At 37.9% G+C, this 19,543-nt stretch overlaps 2 protein-coding genes across 4 annotated transcripts in view; both read right to left on the bottom strand.

Moving 5' to 3' along the window:
- Nucleotides 1-766, bottom strand: part of NRAS (neuroblastoma RAS viral oncogene homolog) — a 5,155-nt gene extending 4,389 nt beyond the window's left edge. Inside the window, exon 1 of the mRNA XM_009272877.1 lies at nucleotides 761-766. Within this exon, the coding sequence (XP_009271152.1) occupies nucleotides 761-766 (6 nt within the window). The remainder of the gene's footprint in view (nucleotides 1-760) is intronic.
- Nucleotides 767-1,075: 309 nt separating this feature from the next.
- Nucleotides 1,076-18,124, bottom strand: CSDE1 (cold shock domain containing E1). Of its 3 annotated transcripts, XM_009272707.2 has the most exons (21): nucleotides 18,106-18,124; nucleotides 16,372-16,567; nucleotides 16,136-16,219; nucleotides 13,438-13,636; nucleotides 12,604-12,713; nucleotides 12,155-12,247; nucleotides 11,518-11,615; nucleotides 11,258-11,339; nucleotides 10,773-10,901; nucleotides 10,482-10,607; nucleotides 9,848-10,060; nucleotides 7,903-8,043; nucleotides 7,656-7,814; nucleotides 6,948-7,055; nucleotides 5,910-6,085; nucleotides 5,390-5,502; nucleotides 4,550-4,669; nucleotides 4,138-4,316; nucleotides 2,969-3,132; nucleotides 1,864-1,996; nucleotides 1,076-1,286 (listed from the first exon to the last, which is right to left on the bottom strand). In XM_009272707.2, exons 4-21 carry the CDS (start codon nucleotides 13,634-13,636, stop codon nucleotides 1,239-1,241), a joined length of 2,391 nt encoding a protein of 796 aa, XP_009270982.1. In that variant the 5' UTR covers nucleotides 16,136-16,219; nucleotides 16,372-16,567; nucleotides 18,106-18,124; the 3' UTR covers nucleotides 1,076-1,238. The 3 variants fall into 3 exon arrangements, with proteins under 3 accessions (XP_009270982.1, XP_009270981.1, XP_009270984.1); XM_009272706.2 differs by having other exon boundaries at nucleotides 16,136-16,567; XM_009272709.2 differs by lacking the exon at nucleotides 12,155-12,247 and having other exon boundaries at nucleotides 16,136-16,567.
- Nucleotides 18,125-19,543: the final 1,419 nt, after the last annotated feature.

Below are 19,543 nucleotides of genomic sequence, written 5' to 3'. Positions count from 1 at the left end.
AGGGAGGGGGACGGGGGAGGGGCGGAAAAAAAGCACACAGACATCAACTATTTCACCTTCATGAAAGTCTCAATACAGCTATGGAAAGTAAGTATTTATATTCTTTTACAGTACACTGGGTGCCGGCTGCAAAAAAGAAAAAAAAAAGTATTCACTTCAGGCACAACTTCTTTCTTTTTAAATTTAAATCAGTAAAAGAAACTGGGTTTAAAGCTGCAGTGTTCTAAGCAGCAGCAGATTTGTGCATTGTTTTAAATATATTTAAATTACCACACGGGAGGGGCGGGGGGAAAAAAAGCACACAGACATCAACTATTTCACCTTCATGAAAGTCTCAATACAGCTATGGAAAGCCTAAGTATTTATTCTTTTACAGTACACTGGGTGCCGGCTGCAAAAAAGAAAAAAAAAAGTATTCACTTCAGGCACAACTTCTTTCTTTTTAAATTTAAATCAGTAAAAGAAACTGGGTTTAAAGCTGCAGTGTTCTAAGCAGCAGCAGATTTGTGCATTGTTTTAAATATATTTAAATTACCACACTGATGGCACACCTCAGCCTTATGAAATTCTGCACTGCCTGTGTTTCAGAACGCTACAAAAATAAGTCTACCCCAGAAAAAGACTTTCATTGAGCTCTAACAAACTTTGCTGGCTAAAGGACTCAAATTAAATGAAATATGAAAACACTGGAACATTTGGCCATCAACTTAAGTTATCTGAACGTTCGTACGGATTTTGTATCAAGTTGAACTTACTCTACCCTCATATGGTCCTCAGAATTTGAGCAGAGTGAGCTGAAGTGAGCCTTCCGCTTCCACTTGGAAGGAAAGACATAATGCAATTGAGCACTAAGGCATAGTAATACCTTGGCCAAAATAACAAAGATAAAGCATAGATAGTTGTAGTGCAGAATTCCATAAGGTCTACCAGAGTAGAGCTGTCTATAATGTTTATTCACATAGGCAATGTAGATTTGCAGTTACCAGTTGCGTTAAATGCACCATTCAAAACAAGCTTCTAAAATGTGATACTATAAGGCGCCACCTTAAGTTCTCCAGAATGCAACTGTGCATAATTTTAAAATGGTTTCATAAATTTATTTTAAACATAACATGAGAAGGTGTTAAAACCGGTGTAATAGCTTCTTAGAAATTGGAGGAAGGGATGAATAGGGAGATATTCAGTACCCTTCACCAGCCCCCACCACTCAGTCGTACATCAGGTATGGGTTTTGTGGATCAGTCTATAACACCAGCTTGACGGATCTTTCTCTCTGCACCAAATCCCTGCGAGGAAAACAAAACAAACTTTTAGCTCCAGCATCATGCTTTAAAGCAAACCTGTTCCGTTCCAACCAAGTACAGCATTAGCACATTTCTAGTTAGCCACATTTGTCTTCAGAAACAGAGGCAGTAACAAAACACGTTCTGTGGGTTGCTCTTTGCAGTCCTAGATACTTCACAGATTCCAGACACTTTACTCCTTCTGCTTATCACGTGGTGGCAGAACCTTACGTGAAAGCCAAGTTTAGATAAAGGGATTTCACTGAGAAGGGGAGCAGGAGGTTTATAAAAGAAATAAAACAAACCAAGATAGCCATTATGGGCTAGAACACAATTTGTTGCTTCCATACTGTGTGCTCTTCTGAAACCATAGCATACAGTGTTGACACAGGGTATAGCGCCCCTGACTTTGCACAAAAATAATCTGATCTCACACAGCAGGTGACTAGTTCACTATGGAATGAAAGCAGACACCATGTTTCAAACAGTTTAGGCTTCCAACAGAGGAAGCAATGTTATGTTATCCAAGTTAAAACACAAACTGCAGTTATTCTGCAAGCTAGCCTTTTATCTTACGTACCTTTGAGTTATCCGGTCCCCTAGGCTGACGAAGAACTGTTAGACGAGGAGCATTGGCATCATCCAGATTAATGCTCTTTAAACGATTAACAAGTCTATCAGGACGTGGAGCAGCAACAGCCTTAGCGCCTTCACTGTAACAGAGTCAACCATACAGAGCACTGATGACTTCCCAGAGATGGTGTAAGCTACCTAATTTACAGTCGCTTTCCCCATTAAGCCATGAGCATAATCTGTCTCATGTGAAAGCGGACCTTCTGGATGACACCACGTATGTCTGCCTCAAAACCATTACTTAAAACACAGGACTCAAATAGCAGTAGCTCAAAACAGTATTCTCAAAAGGGTATTCTTTAGTGAGCACAGCCGTTGAATTTACTCTCATGCACACATAAGTAGTATTTCCTACATTTCTGTTCTCTTTAACTGGAACAGTAAAAGGCTTTCGAGTTGCCAGTACATAACGGCATAGCATTAACATCTCTGAAGATGATGATAACAGAATTTTGAGAGAAAAAAATTAAATGCTGGCAACTCTACGGCAACAGGAAGCTATCTCAAGCTTAAGCAAAATCCAAATTGTGCAGTTTTCTTCAAAATGTGTAAGTAGCTCAAAAGAAAAAAAAAAAACAAAACCCATTACCTTAAAAAAAAAAATCACATACCAAAAAGAAAAGAGTGCCTAACAACATTGTTCTTCTCTTTAAAAATGAAAGTTGCTCTTCAGGAAACAGGTGGAAGCACTATGTACTATGCTGGCCAGAGAGGCCAGCAACTACATAGAAATACCATCAGTTTTCTTATCATTCATTAATTTCTACTTAGAAGGCTGTATCCAAGTTCCTGCTACGGGGGGGGAGCTTCTTAATAGATTAAAAGAACAAGAAGCTATCTGTAAATAAGAAAAGCTGAGAGTTCTGCTGCTGCACTGTACTGGACACCCCACAAGTGCTAGCAGTTCTCAGGTGAGAAGCTCTCACTGAAGCCAGCTGAAATTCATAGCTCCCATTCTAGGAACAGCTAGCTCAGTTTAGAAGCAGCATGCACTCCACTACTGTGATGTAGACAGCGTGCCACATTAAATCACTTTAATTCTAAATCCTCACCAGACACGCCACACATTACAGGCACTGCATTTTCCTGTGCGCTGGTTCAGGATTACCGAGAACTCCACTTCATCCCCAGCCTGTAGTTCCACACCATCCTGAACTTCTTTGACATGGAAGAAGAGCTTTTTGCTGTCACCCACTTCATAGTTAATGAAACCGAACTGAAAACCAACACATCACAAGGTTATTTCTTTCCTCTTGATCCAAACAGATGCAATGACTTACTCATTATTGCAGTTTAACTATTTCTAAGAAGAAAAAAAAAAAAAACCCTGAAGTACCTAATGGAAGTGGAAATGCAATTTCTACACTGAACAGAAGATTCCATCTGGAAACAATACTTCTGGAAGTCTAAGCACTCTTCTTGGGTTTGTAAAGTCACATTTAAACCCCTAAGTCTATAGAACAAGTTCTGAAAACTGCCAAAGTGCTGGCAGTTGTATTAAACTGAGAAGAGCGCTGCTGCATGTTCTTTTCTAAGACTCCACCTTAAAAGTTACACAGTAGAAACCACTCCATTTTTTGGCCTGTCACTGGTATAAGTCAGTTACTTCCATTTATCATTTCACTCGTGTATAAACCAGCAAAACTCACCTAGCCTCTCCATAAATGACTAGAGCTTAGTGCTGCAGAATAACTATAAAAATAGAAAGCGTTCACAGCACTTAATTTTCTAATCATTCTGAGATGCAACTACGATCAGCCTTCGCATTTCAGGCGGACTGTACTCATTGACTGCTTAATGCTGTGAAGAAGCTTCTTCTAGAAGCAGAGTACGCGTGGTTTTGTTTCTTTTTTTAAACACTTTTTTAATGCCCTGTTCAGCAGAAACTAGTTAGATCAATTTCTAGGACATCTCAAAAACAGGCCTTCAGAATCAACCACAGCAGGAACTGCCGCCCAGTAGTACTGATGTATCAGCACCAAACCAAGTACTGAGTTCTTGGTATGTCTTTTTTACTAAAGTCACATTACACAGGCTTGCATAAGCCAGTACTTGGGTTACCCAAACCTGCTTCCCTAGAATCAGAGTACAAAGCAATCCATCTGTGCACAGCAAGCTTCTTGGATTCAGGTGCTGAAGTGAGTTCTCATCTGCTCTATGCCAAGTCAAGCAGTTATTTCCTATTAACATGCATCTTGTCTTCATAGCAGCAGTCACTCACCTGATCCTTCACGCATTCCACTGTGGCTCTGCGGAACGGTGTGATGTTAACAGCCATTGTCTGCCCATTTTGACCAAGAACACAGAGCTGAAACTTTACTGTCTCTCCCTTTTGCAGACAGTCACCTTTGTTTGCCATTCCAACAATTCCAAATGGATAGACCTCTCCTTTCATCTCACCTAGAGGGAGGAAAAGTACAAGACAGAATTGAGAGGCATCCTTTCCTATCTGAGGGCATTCAGAATTTATTTCCAATATTAGAAATGATACTTTTACTGTCAGCTTAGTAGTATGAATATAGTCTGTTGTGTGAATATAATCCTCAACACCTCCATTTAGAGTTTATTAAACTTCTACGGTTCCTGTGCGTTTGTGAAAGGAACACTTACAATTTAAAAGCAACAAATCTTACCATCCTCCATGACTTCAATCATGCCCTGGTATTCAGTTTGTGTGGGATCTACACTCCTTAAAGGACGAATTACTTTACCAGAGTAAACAGTTGGATCAGCTTCTTCAGTGATACCATTCACTGAAACGAAACAGACAGTGCAAGAACAGGATGTTCTAGTCATACTTTATTTTAAAAAGAATTAGTAAGTGATTCAGATTGATCAGGAGCCAATAGTTTGCACTGCAAAACACCTAAGGCAGTGCACTCTATCACCCAGTAAAACTGGAACAGCTTTAACACGGCAATAAGTAATGATAGCTTTTTTAATCAAGACCACACTGACAGTTCAAACATGGAAGTGGAAAAAATTAGTTTCTCATGAAACTAGAGGCCATGGAACTTGCAAAGCAAATCAAAGTATTTTACTTCTCTTCCACTGCATTCCCATTCCCTGCTCACTTTAATCATTCAATTATCTTTAAGTATGCATTTTTTGCCCCCAAGTCCTTAATACCCGCATCTGCATTCCTCCTGCAATTTTCCTCCTGTGAGGTACAGCACAACTAGTACAATTACTAATTTGGCTAGTTCTGCCACTAGGTCTCTCCTTATAACCCTCCAATTGAAGAGGACGGAGCATGGAAAAGGTCCAAAGAGTTGCTACTGTCTACAGGACTGTTGGTCTGCACTTGTCTGTTCTCTGGAAACACAGGCAACAGCTTTCAGGAAACCAATGACCACCACATTAAGCATCGTCCGCTTGGTCTAAGCTCCAACTGTAAATAGATTATTAATGAACTTTATCCATCAGCACCTGCCAAGAGCATTGTAAGCACAAAATACCAGGTACAGTCTTACCTGCATGTGTTTTGTTCACCTTTTCTGCACTAACTTTGTTTCCTTTGCCTTTTGACAAGCTGTATTCAACAGTGTCTCCAAGTTCCAGGCTATCAATATCACCACAGTATTCACTACAGGAATAGAATTAAGTACAATTTTCCTTTAGTTACATGACAACAGTGATGCTCATCCAACACTTACATAAGTTGATCAGAAACCATTTAACTAGCTCAGCACCTCACATTTTCAAGAAATCCTCATTCAAGAAAGTGAAGCATTTCAAATATACAATACAACTGTATTTCTAGGCCTGGAATTCAGAGGCATAGAACACCAAGACTGCTAACGGAAAAGCCCGAACCAGTCCAGCAGAGATAATAAATAGAACCTGAGACACCTAAGCGCCTGCACGCATGCGTGTGTGTGTGTGAAGTCCAAATGGGTTTAACAGTCAACCCTACCAAACTCCACCCCCCCCACCCCCCAACAAACAAAACCACACACACAAACAAATAATAATAACAAAATTGCCATTCACCTGTAGTGGAAAAAGATCTCCTTATCATGATTGGCTGTTTCAATAAATCCAAAGTTATCTTTCAGGGCTGCCACATATCCCAAAAGCCTCTTAGAGCTGTAATTGCGTCCTAGCATTCTGACAGAAACAGCTGTTTGCAGACCAGTTCTCTTCACTTCACAAACACTGAACTCAACCTGTTGAAGAGGAGCATATCAATACTAGCTAGAAAAAAACCAAACAAACCACAACCACCAAAACCATGACCACCAACAAAAAAAGAACAAAACTGAAACAACTCATTTCAAAGCTGTGTAGCTCTAATCAATATCTAGGCTCTCCAGGAAAGTAATTTTCTAGCCACTGCTCTCCCAGAAACATCTGTCAGTCATTGACATTTACAACATTCCAAAGAGTAGCAGTCACACCAGTGACATCTGCAAGGTAAGCCAGCCTCTAGTACTCAGCTTCTTGTACCTATTAAAGATGAGAATCTTTCTGCTTATGTGATTTGCCTCCTTTCACTACACTTATCACCAGTGGCCCACAGTGAGTATTTGCTCACTTGTTTGATTTTCAAAAACAGTAATCAGTGCCTTCCTAGCATGGCTCCTGAACACTGACAGTTTTTAGGCTGCTCTTCCAGGTCTCCGAGCTCTTTCTCCCTTTCCATTGTCTCTCAGGCTAATCTGCTCATAAGGGTATGTTCTCCCTCTTCAACATTAATCTCAAAGTCTTTATGCTAATTTCCTCTTGATTATTCACAAGCGGAGTCCACTGTCTTAATGATAAGAATTCCTTGTTTAAAAAGCATCATTTACATACTAAGACACTTTTTTCATATATGTATCACCAGGTTTTAGGATATTTTTCTTAGTTATACAGAAGATTAAGCCACTCAAACCTAGAACAGAGGAAAAGAAATGGGTGACATCACACAGATGCCTTGTCCTTCGTTTGTTCTCAGAGGGAGAACAAATCCAGTAACAAGGCAAAGAGAAGCTCACATCTCACAATGCACAGAAAAATATTTCCCAATGGTATACTTAGTTATATTGCCTTATCTCCTATCTGGGGATTAGCAGATCCTTCCACATCCTTGGCCTGGTAAGGAATAGTCAGTTTTACTCCACAGTCATCATAAACAATTATTCCATCCTCAGCTTCCTAAAAACAAGACATCAGAATTCAGCAATGGGTGTCTTATTTGTAAGCGAACAAGATTACTACATACAATTAAAGCACTGCTCATTTGAGCCACAGTGGTTTTACAGTAACTGCTCAGTAACTGGTGAAAAACACAACAAAGCAATCAACTCTGAGTAAGAAGCTTTAAATGATATTAGACAATATTTTTGAAGAAAAGAAAGTATTACCACCATTTCCAGTTAAGTATTTATTGAAAGCTTAATTATTCTGGCATTGTTTAAAACAGCATGACAAAACAACAGAGGTTCCCCTCTAGCCCTAGAAACTTAATTTTAACCAATTCTATTAGCATCTCATGTAGTAGGAGGTAGAAAGAAACTTCCCATCAAGTTCTTGGAAATTATCCTCAACAACATGATCATTAACGATGCTTTTATTATCTTGTTTCACACAAGTTAGTCTTCACTGACTACTGTCATTAGCTATTCAATGTAGTTCACATTCATACAGGATAAACAGTGCTTCAAAAAGTTGAATTACAGATCTTAAGGAAGCAGCCTCAGTCTCCAAAGCCAGGAACACAGAACAGGTACTTCACAAGTAGAAGAGCAGCATTACCTTCTCTTTGCCTTTATTTGGGCTAGTGGCTTTGGCTGGAGTGGCTTCTTTGTCTATAGTGCCCACAAAACGGTGATCTGATTGGGTGTGGAAAGAAACCGTGCCCTTTGGAAGTTTTTTAATCCTTATAGCATGATTTCTTTGGGCAGACAACATATCCTAAAAACCAAGATCGATCAGATTTTAGACAGACTGCAGATAGTTTCTTTAAAAACTAAGATTTCATAAAAGTATTAAGCTCACTTACAGGAACGACAGTAAACTCTACTTCATCAGAAATATGGAGTTGATTTCCATCCATAATTTCACTGAAGTGAAAGAACATGCGAGCATCCCGGTCCACACATTTAATGAAGCCAAAGCCATCTCTCATTGCTGCAATCACACCCTGAGAATAGTCAAATGGACAATTACAGTTTTACTACCACTATGCGACATCTGTCTGCAGGTACTCCACATCTGTCTGTGGAGTATGTAATAATCCGAACACAAGGCCTGAATCCTATGAAAACACTTCTTGGTTTATGCAATATGCTTCCTTGCAAACTGTAGTGCTAATGGCTATGGTCAACCTGGAATGCAAACAAGTCGTACTTACCTAGTTTCTCAACTTAATTTCTTATGAAGTGGAAAAGATTAATTTAAGCCATTAACAAGAAGGACTACAGTTAAAGAACCTGACATTACTACTACACAGAGAACACAATCTTGAAGGGGGTAACTCTACAAATACATGCATCATCTATACAAGTATATAATACATACATAAACACACACGAAACATAAAAGAACGTATGTAAACAGGAAATAAAACCAGTGGTTGGAGGGAAGTTTAAGAGAAAACCCATCAGATTTCCAGACACAAATGAAGAAATTAAAAAGCTTTCTTACAAAGAAGTTTGTTAAAACTATCATATCTATGGGCGTATATTATAGTAAACATGTTACATAATATTTTAGTGGCCTTCCTGGTAACCAGTAGAAATGGAATGCTGAATGATAAACAGAATATACTGTGCCCCATCAACTGTCAAAAAAATCCATTTCTCACCCTGACCTTTGGGTTAAAAAAAAAAAAAGGCTCCATAAAGTTGCTGAAAGAGTTAATTACTCAAGTTAGGAAGAACTAGTACCAGGTCATGCCAGAGGTATTGAGCAAGATAGAATTCATGAATACATTCAGTTCAACCCCGTTACTACAGAGCCTTTAGCAAGTCTCAGGGAAGGCTTATAGGATTTGAATGACAATGCAAAGATACCTTCCACCTTTAGGAACATTCCTCTCATATAGCTTTCACAAGCTCAGGAAAATCAGCTAACCTTTCTAGAAGCGGCCAATACTTGTCACCTCAATGACAGCTCGATTCAGGCAGGCAAATGTATCTAGCCAAAGTAGAAATATAAGAAGTCTATAGGATAGAATGCCAAAAACTGAGAGGCTGAAGTCAAAGTTCAGTGGTTTTCTTAAAGCAAAGGGTCCCTAATTCACAGCACACTGATGTGATAGCACTGTAATTGGACTCCAATTGAAAAGGAAGGCAAACTACAGTCTAGTTGGAACAGAACCAACATTCCAAATTACAGGAATGAAAGATATTCTTTAATACTGATTAGCACATCCATCTTAGTCCCTGTAATCCTCAAAGATTTTTTTGTATGTGATAGAACGCAGCTCTTTACTATCCTTCTGCTGGACCCTCAGAGAGAGAGAGAGATTGGCCAAAAAACATGAAATCCAAAAGCTGCACACAGTACCTCCTCTGAATCTTAAGACTTTTCACTACCTGAACCAGAGTAGCCCCCGGTTCTTCCAGTTTTCCTAAGGAACATAAGTAGTCACCTATTTAGACTCAAGCATGTGAATTTTTAAACTATCAGTTCAAGATTGCATTAATTCTCTGTCTGCTATAACCAGCTAGCAGTTTAATCCAAGAGGGCCAATTAAGGTCTAATTTTCTAATATGATTTCATTTACTTAGTAGTTAACTTATTCTTTTAAAGGAAAGATGCACAGCATTAATTCTGAACTTTATACCATTTAAGCACTTTGAAGTGTACATCAGAGGACTGAATTTCAGAAAAGGCAATGGAAGACACTAGTGATTTTTACATTAAGTTATTGTTTAAGACAAAACCCCCATGTTTTACTTTCATTTCCCCTCAAGAATTAACTTTTAAAGATAGATACTTGCCATTTCCCTAGTTTCATTAGTAAACTGGAAAGTATTGGGGAGAACCTCAATATTGGTGGCTCGTTCCAGTTTGTCACGTCTGTCTGTTGAAATATTGAATCGAACGTGGTCACTTTCCAGCAAGGTCACCTTGGATTTTGTATCTTTGTCTCCAAATGGAAGTTCTTTAGGAATCACGAAGTCAACTTTGATGCGGCCAGGTAATGGATCGCTCTAGCAGACACAAAACCCAACAGAAAAAGTTAGTTCACCTACAAGACTCAGCATAACTGCAGACAGACGGAATGGTTGGCAGAAATACTAATGCTAACAGAAGTATGGATGACACCAAATGCCTGCTGGACTCAGACCACGATGCTTCATTTCTACCACTCCTAATTTGTAATTTACTGTCCATAGCCAAATGCAAGATAGTTTTTGTTGGTGGTGGTTGGGTGTCTGGGTTTTTTTTTTGTTTTTAAGCACCAAGCATGTATTGCCAAAGAAATTAAGACCCTATTTCAAGAATTAAATTTATAACCGTACTTATGCAGCAGACTGTTACAGGGAAAGGGGAACATTTTTACTGTTTGACTGGAATTCAATACAATCAATACAACATTTCACATAAACTTAACTAAATACTGAAATTCACCTGGTTTTTGCTGGGTACTTTCGGAATTACTTTGGTTACAGTTCCTTCAAAATGTTCAATGCTGATGTCTTCAAAAATGACAGTTCCTTGAGGCAGCAGTCTAACATCTGTTGCCACTTCTTTACCCTAAAAGCACAAAATCAGTCAAATACCCATAGAGAAGAGGTAAGGCAGCAGACATTTTCCAATGAACCTCCTCCCCCTCTTTTTACAAGTGAATTTGAGAAAACAGACATCTGTCCAGTTATGCCCTAGGATCTTGTCTTCAGTTTTTACTGGATTTCGTCTTACATTTCTGTCTTTGATTGTAAACTCCACATCATCACCAGGCTGTAAGGCTTCTAGGTCACCTTTAAATTCACTATAGTGAAAGAATATCTCCTTCACGACATCACCCCTCTCAATAAATCCAAAGGCTTCCTAAGAACAGAACAAAGTGTTTAATAAATTGCCTATTCTCTGAACATACCACGACAAAATTTTACAGGTTCTATCAAACACAATGAAAGACTATGACATACCAGTATAGCAGACTTATGAGTGCATACAGCTAACAGACTACCACAAGAAATATATAAATGGAAATAAATGGGACTTCCTTTGTTAAGAACAGTATTAGAATCAAAGATTAGCTGTTTAAACCATTTCACCCAGTTTACACCCACAGCTTCAAACTGTTAATAGCTCTTAATGCCCTAAATATATTACTTATAACACCACTTTTCAGAACAGCATTTCTTTTTCAAATGAAACTTTAAAGCTAAAGCATCACTTACTTTCATGGCACAGACTACTCCTTGACAGCGGGCTTGTTTCTTTTTTAATAGCATAATGTTACGAGCACTTACAGCACCAGTACTAGAGGGAAGGAAAAAGTAAACAGAGCAAACCTGAAACAACTCAAAACTATATACTAAGATTATATTTTCATAATATAATGACATTTCATAATGTCATTTCCATTCTTGGAACAGGCATGAATTGCTGCCTGACTACTAAAACAAAGTATGAAGTCAGAAAAGCAATACCAACTTACTGTTTATTTGTATCAATTACAAAGTTTATTTTATCTCCTGTTTCCAGCTGTACATTTCCTTCAACGTCCTCCGGGGTGTAAGTCAGGTAAAATACTTCCTGTAAATAAACATTGACTAATATTAGTCTATTTGCAGAATAGTTGTTTCAAAGAAAGATTAACACAGTTTTGTTTAATAACAATATCTGCTAGTAAAGAAATTAATTTAGTGAAAAAATCAAAAATGGTCAAACATGGCATGCAAAAACATTCTTTTTTCCATGGTGGTGTTTTGATGAGTTTGTAACAAGCAACTTAAGTTGAAGGGTTTGTACATGACCATCTTTAAACGTCAATTTCTAAACTTTAAAAGTTCAAGATAAGGATACATGAACATTACATAACCCAGCTTCATTAAGTTTTAAAAGAGAAAAACAACTATTTGGCTCTATATAAAGTTCTCCATAGATATAAGCAAGCAAGCTGCCAAATTAACATTTCTGTTTGTAGTAATTACCAAAGCATGCCTTTTTTTGTTGGCCAAAAACTACAGTTCTTCACAGTGTCAACTGTCTACATTAAATTGTGTCAATTTTTTTGCTCATAGACCAAGAGTGATGGATCAGTGAAGAGTTCAAGTAAAATATGTAAGCTTTACCCCATTACGTTCGTAGCATACACTCCCTGTTGGACTCTGACCCGGGGCAGCTGGAGATTTACTCTCTAAATTGTGAGGAACAGCGCACACAACCTACCAGTCAAAAAAAAAAAAAAATCCATTGCTAGTCATTTCAGGAGCAGCACTGTTGAATACAAAATGAATCTCGGCTTCCTCTACTTATACACTCAGGGATGCACTTCTAGTGTAACTCAACAGGGAATGCCACGCTGAAAAGTTTCAATCTTACAGAACACCTGTTGACTCTAAGAACTGTCTGGAGCTAAGTAAGAGCTCAAACTGAACCTCTGAATTTTTACCAGAATAACAAAAATATATTTCAGTGTAACTGAATACTGTATGTAGTTAATATGCATGCTAAATGAATCTAGCCTTCTGTACTGGAGTAAAGGATGGAAATTATGCATGTATAGAAAACAGGCACTAACTTGTCCATTTATTCGTTCTTCAGGTAATATTTCTGGTTTTATCTTCACCAATTTAATAGCAATGGGTTTTCCAGTTCGGCGATCAGAAGACACTTCAAACTCAACATCGTCTACAGGACAATGGCGTCACAGAGTTTTGTTTGGGTTGGCTGTTTTTGGTTGGGTTTTTTTTTAAATCACCAAATGGTTACATTTGATAATTCACTGCTTGTAGCCAAACACAACAAAGTAAAACTCAGGTGCTTTTGTTACCAAGGAAGGACACTATTTGCAAATATTTCTCTGGTTATTCTGCTTATTCACTCCTGTTGCTAATGAATTATTCTATTGTGATGGCTTGCCCCTCAATAATTCCCTCCCCCTGCCCCACTCACTATACAGCAGACTTCACACTGAAGTTCAGACAACATAACATATGCCATTAAACTGTTTAGAAACTTCACTGCCACATTAATTAGTAGCATGAAGTAGCAGCCTCCCCATTCTGAAAAACAATTGGCCGTCTTCAAACTAATTTTAAAAAAAGAAATACTGAGTACATGCGGTATGTTTTTCCACAGTCTAAGCACTTGCTTCCATCTCAGTTATAAAAGTTTGACCTAACACCGCACCTTTTCCAGAATGGCCAAAATTCTATTAATACAAGCTGCGCAAAGCTTAAGTGCTGTAAAGGTCTCTCATCGGGAGTGGTACATTATTAATTCAATTGTCTCTTTAGCCCATCAGAAGCAACAGCATGCATCTGTTCATGCCACAAGATAAAAGGATTTTCTATGGCAAGTGAAAGAGACTGGTCTTCACTCAGTCAAGAAGCTCTGAAAGTTGCCTAATTACCTCCTACTTTGAGCTCCTGTAAGTTGCCATTATACTGTGAACAGTGGAAGAACAGTCTAGCTTGCCGTTCTGAACACTGAATGAATCCGTAAGAGGTCAGCAGTTTTTCTATAACCCCAGTCTCACGTAGCGCTGCCGAAGTACCATTGGGGTACCCGTTGTGTCCATTGTTGTGGAGCAGGTTTGGATCAAAGCTCATCTGTTTAAAAGAAAGCGGGGGGGGGGGGAAAGCAAAAAACACTACTTAAAACAAGTCTCCTTTCTCCATGCCCACATAACAGAATAACAAACACAAAGAGCTTGTGGAAGCTACTGTAAGAAGCAAATTCTAACCATTTTTAAAATAGAGTAAGAACATCAAAATAGTCAAGCTTTTGTAAAACAGTAATGCTTAAAATTTAGACAGGCAACTTATTTATCAAATAGGCCAGAAATACAACACCGAAATAAAGCTTGCTTAGACCAAAACAAACTTCTGACTCTCTTAAGTATTATACCTCAAAGTACTCCCACATTCACTATTTCACATCAGAGCCTGAAAATATCTAAAGTATCTGCTCTTCCAAATTAAACAGGTAATTCGGAAAATGCAACAGTTATCAATCAACAGAATTACACTCACATCCCTGCAAAGTTTGTCCCTAGTTTGTCTGTTCAGTCTTTCATACTAAAAAAATGGTTTTAAGTATTTAAACATTTTTGCACAGTTATGGAATTAATACCCAAAATTAAACTAACATTTCTGTGGCATAGGAGCTCAAGTGATAGAGAGACTGAGAAAACTTGAAAACAGCATTAAACTAAAAAAAGTTAAAGCTGTAATGAACTTTAAATTAACCTTGAACCCATGAAAACCTTTTTTTGGGGGGGTGGGTGGGGTGAAGAGGTGTGTCTTGTCTTTTCAAGGTACAGACTCAATATTGGAACATTCACAAGGCCCTTTACTAACTCACTGGCTTTTTGATGTGCAAGTCTCATTTTTAAAGCAAGCCATTTCCATTTACAGGTCAGCAATTAAATCCACTGAAATTTATTACACCTCACCAAACACTTTATTTCAAGAAAGACTACTGAAGCAACCCTCCTCAAACAGTCAATGTTCATCTTAAAATACAGTATTGGAGGGTTTTATTTGCTGAGTACTCTGAGTTTCCAGAGTATTTATTTTGGAAACAGAATGAGACTGTGTCTGTTCTCTGCTTTCTTGTTGCATCAAGCAGAAGGGATTCAAAATTAGTCAGCAATACATTTAGTAGAGATAAAAGGTGTCTGAGCAACTTGTAAAACGGTCATGCTTCTTAATCTAATACAGACATCAAGTTACTCAACGTATTAAAAGGTATAGTTACAGCACGTCTTATTATGCTGTTTGGAAATCAGTTTAAAAGTTATCAAAGAGCATCACTTCAACATATGAACCCCCACCTTTTGAGGAAGGCAACCCCTAGGACATTCCATACACAAGAAGATGCCCTTGTGGGAAGGCAACAGCTGAAATGTTTGATTTTAAGCCATTCTAGAATTTGAAATACTTTTCAAAAATAAATTGGTCCTGCAAGTAGGGTGGCTAGGGGAAAGGAAAACGATATATTATTATACCTTTTCCCAGGAGAATAATAGCCAAGACCATTAATCCATTCTGAAAGCTCAAATCAGTGTGACAAATGCTTTTTGTGAGTCATTTACAAAATGGCCACTTCACATCTCTGATACAAGGTAAGTACACAAACACACATACACCTCTGCCACAGACATTAAGTAACAGACTACTACTAAAGGTACATCAGATACAGAAAATGACAAAATTCTACCTAAAAATCAAGTTCAGAATAGCCTATCTTAGTATTAGAAAACCACACTGCTGTAATCTCTGGCTCAAGGACTACCATTGTATGATACCGTTTGAACAGTTTGAGTTTAAAGGAGTATTAGTAGTATAGCACAAAGAACTCATCATCAGTCATCTAAAGCCTGACAACTTAAGTTCAAACAAAGATACACTCCTCAGGGTGGCACTAAAATTTGCTGTAGAGAGAAAGTTACACGATAATATCAGCAGCCTTTTCAGATGCTTGTCATATTCCTATACCTGTTCAAATATAATGTTATAACAGAGCATAACAAAAATCAAACACAACGTCCATTTATACGTATCACCAGGAGTATTGTCATAAAACTTTAAGAAACTTCTAGTTATTACTAGGCTACAACCTATTAATGTACAAACAAGACTTGCTTGCACCTACAATATAATGGTTATATACTGGACCACGACAACTACCTGACTGTGCTGTCCACTGCCAACAGTTCACTCCCAACAGTTGACTTTTAACACAGCTGACCTGTCAGTTTACAAGAACTATGAACCCCACTAATACAAGTACTCAGAGGAAGAAAAAAAACCTGTGCCGTAAGATTTAAAGATGACTAAACAGAGGTTATTTGAAAAAAGGGATTGGAACCACAACACTACCATTACTAGAAGAGAGAAACATTCATAACCAGCTCTCCAGGGTTATAAGTATTGTTAAATAGAACCATATTGCAGGTACTATTAATTTGTCGTACTACTATTAAATCAACATAACAGCAAAGAACTGCTAAAAACTCCTAACAAAACCCACACCCTTCTGTTGACAGCTTGTCTCCTATTAAGTTTAGAAATAGTTATAACTCTTTATATAACACATGCACCAACCTCGCAGTGATATTCAAATATTGCACTTTCAGTAGTATTAGCCGATTCTTCTGTTTCAGCACAAGTTTCTAAGGATGAAGACTGCTATTATTTTAAAAAAAAAAGAGAGAGAGAGAGAGAGAGAGAGAGAGAAAGAAAAAAGATAGCAAGAGAACGTGATCTATCAAGCTAATAGAGAATACAAGTGCTGCTGCCCTGGGCAGTTTCAATACAGCACTGGAGAAAACAAAGACTACTAGCAGCGTTGGGACGTGCTCTTTTGAAGCTGTTGAGTAGGCACAAACTTCTTGTTTCAGATCAAGCCTTGTATCTTCAGTGTAAGTTTCCTCTTCTTTGGTCTTGAGTTGTTGTTACAATGCGGTATATTCTTTTCCTGATCTGAACTTGAAGCAGCAGTTTCAGGTGGTAAATTCTGTTCTGTTCCACTTCATACTGGAGAAATGAAAAAGACACACACTAAGTATCAATTTAAAAGAGATTATACAATCAGTCCTAGGTGTTCCTACAAACAGGTCCATTTCCTCTACCTTAATACTCTAGGTTTGATCCGTGCTAGGAAAGACTGTTTTACAGATATATTTGTCATTCCCGTTTTCAGTCGTCTTTTCCAAGAAACTCTACCTCCAAGCCAGTGATATGGTATTTCCAACTTTAAACTCTTCAAATGCAGTTATGCATTTCGGGAAAGGTCCCAGTTTGTACAATTAAAACAGCAACTTCATTTTGACGAATAGCAGCATCGTTTAACGCAAGTCTTAGGCCTCCTATCAATAACTTTATATGGGTGCTGTCTCATAATTTAATTAATAAGTGCTTGCACAGACCTTCAGAGTAGCAATAGGGTGTATATGTGGGGGGGAATTGGAATTTCCTGATAATTTTTGTTCCAAAAGGTAAGTCAAGGACTAGCAATACTTGAAGTACCTTTAGCTTTGTATAAAAATAAACAAGCTTCTCAATTATATGTACAGATGCTGTATGCCTGTTCTACACAGACCATATGCACCCTGGCATAGCATGTAAAATAACTGCAGAGCCATTTTCTGGACTTCTTAAAACAGTATTTGCAAAATGTTGATTACATATAGAAAAATATTTGTGTAGATAACATAACAGAGAAGCTTCTCTGCAACAGTAACTAGATAATAATTCTCTCCTGAAGTTTTCCAGTACCACTTTGTTTTCATGAGAAAACGGTTTAGACAAACTGCTCCCTACCACATAAAACTGAAACGTTATAGAAACAGAAGCTTTTTTTGAGAAGAAATAAAATCAAGTTTTGATTTGCGTTTGTTGCTTCCTCAGTAGATATAGAAAAAAAAAGGGGAGGAGATTTTTGTGGACAAAAGCTGCTAAGAAGCAACACACCTATGAATAAACTAGCATGTTATGCAGTAATCTAGAGGTATGAAGCATCAGAGCACAACTTTTCCCCAAGTCATTCCCCAAGTCCCTCACCAAATGAGCAAAAATATGGACAAAGCCTATTTCTCCATTGTAGTGGAAAAGTGAATTTTCACAATTTACACTGAGCTTTTTATTCCCTTTAGTGAACTTTAAAGAGTCAACTTAAGTGACTGAAACGTGAATGCAAAGACATTTAACTCTCATCACAGTGAAAATGCTGACTGCAGTCAGCTATTACAAATAAGAACTCTAAACCCTAAAAGCACACAATGGCTGTATGCAAACTCATCGCTCAGTTTTCACAGAAGTTTGTATTTCAATGACCTGTCCTCCAGATTAAGGATCTTCCCTTAGTCACCACTCTGAAAAACCTTCGACTGAAATAAGTTTTCTTGTCAGACCGTTACACATACATGAGTGAGACTAAATAAGAAACTGGATGAGGGCAGTACAAACCAGTATCTGGTATAAAAGGCTTGCAGTGAAAGATTCAGTAAGAAAATATAAATCGGAAGACACAAAGCTATTGCAAAAATAACAGGATCACCAGACTTTTCACATACCTCCGTATTAGATTCAGGCAACTGTTACCACAACCTCTTTCAGGATAGTATTCTTTTTTGGACAGCATTTCAGACCTCAAATGAGCATCCCCCCAACCAAGTTCAGGAGGAATGAAGCAGGCATACACTCTATCACAGGAACTGCACAGAGACACTTAGAATCTTCTTATTCATGTACTTCTCTCTCATCTAATTAGACTAATATTTATTAGAGTTCTACTAGAGCTGTAACTTGTATCATATTACCTTTCTCATTTTTCTGGGCATAGAATATATTACATTTTCATAGAATAATCAAAACACCTCTTCTGCCCAAAGATGACTAAAGCTAATTTGTTATGTCATGAAATAAGGCATAAGCTTTTCCCTTAAAAGCCAGTTCGATTTCGTAACAAGATTGGTTTACTACACTTAAGTTATTAAAAAAAGGGGGATTGTCAAGCAAGCCTAACTCAAATAAAAAAAAAAACCTCTCACTGTGTGTGTCTGCCTCAAATTCTTTACTTTTTAATTCAGCTACTATAAATACTCCTCCAAATGGTAAACACCCTAAGCAGCTGCCCAGCCCCCAAGTCACACTGGGTTCTGCATTTGTATATATACAGCTGAAAGGATTAATGCAAAGACAGGGAAGAGCTGTACAAATCCTGTTCTTGAAGTTTTTCAGGTGCAGATTTTGCTAAATGACAGTAAGTCACATAAAGCTGTTCAGAGCTAGAAACCATCTATACAGCCTAACAGTAGAACCTGCCGGATTACACTGTTTTGTTTACCATTTTCTTCACAAAAAGAGGTAACTGCAAGAACACGTATTTTACTGGATTAGAACATGTGCTTCTAGAAATATCATCTCTTACATGACTAAGATCAAACTTAATAAAGATAAAACTTTATATTTTCAGTATGCATGCACAACACAGCTATTAAATGATACTTGGACATAAAGCTATTCCACATCTTTTCAGATTAATACTGGAAAGCAGCACCGAACACTAGCTCTTGAGCACCCCAACCAATACATGACAGCTACGAGATCAGCTACTAACATTCACTAGATTAGTGAAGTCACTTTTGCATCAAAAAAATACATCTATGGGGAGGAAAAAAAAGTTAAAGAACTTCCAAGAACGTCTGTAAAGGCATATATACATGTAGAATCATTTAAAAAAAAGAATCGTAAAAACAAAAATCCGTTTTCTTTTAACGGGTCTGGAGTTTGGGGAAGAGCCCTGTGCTTGCTATTAATCCAGAGAACAGAGAACGTCTGTAAAGGCATATATACATGTAGAATCATTTAAAAAAAAGAATCGTAAAAACAAAAATCCGTTTTCTTTTAACGGGTCTGGAGTTTGGGGAAGAGCCCTGTGCTTGCTATTAATCCAGAGAACAGAAAATTGGACCCAGACCGATAGAGACTCGTCGCAGGCCTTCAGGAGGG

This window comes from Aptenodytes forsteri, unplaced genomic scaffold (assembly GCF_000699145.1).
Source record: "Aptenodytes forsteri isolate BGI_AS27 unplaced genomic scaffold, ASM69914v1 Scaffold142, whole genome shotgun sequence".
Lineage (NCBI taxonomy): Eukaryota > Metazoa > Chordata > Aves > Sphenisciformes > Spheniscidae > Aptenodytes > Aptenodytes forsteri.
This window is presented reverse-complemented; position numbering and strand designations above follow the sequence as displayed.

What these genes read in the sequence shown, in the direction of transcription:
- CSDE1 (XM_009272706.2), bottom strand. Translation starts at nt 13,636, where the DNA reads ATGAGCTTTGATCCAAACCTGCTCCACAACAATGGACACAACGGGTAC. An exon ending in GAGTAGTCTGTGCCATGAAA is followed by an intron (nt 10,902 to 11,257) that starts GTAAGTGATGCT and finishes TTCTGTTCTTAG; the next exon opens with GAAGCCTTTGGATTTATTGA. An exon ending in GAGATCTTTTTCCACTACAG is followed by an intron (nt 5,503 to 5,909) that starts GTGAATGGCAAT and finishes CTATTCCTGTAG; the next exon opens with TGAATACTGTGGTGATATTG.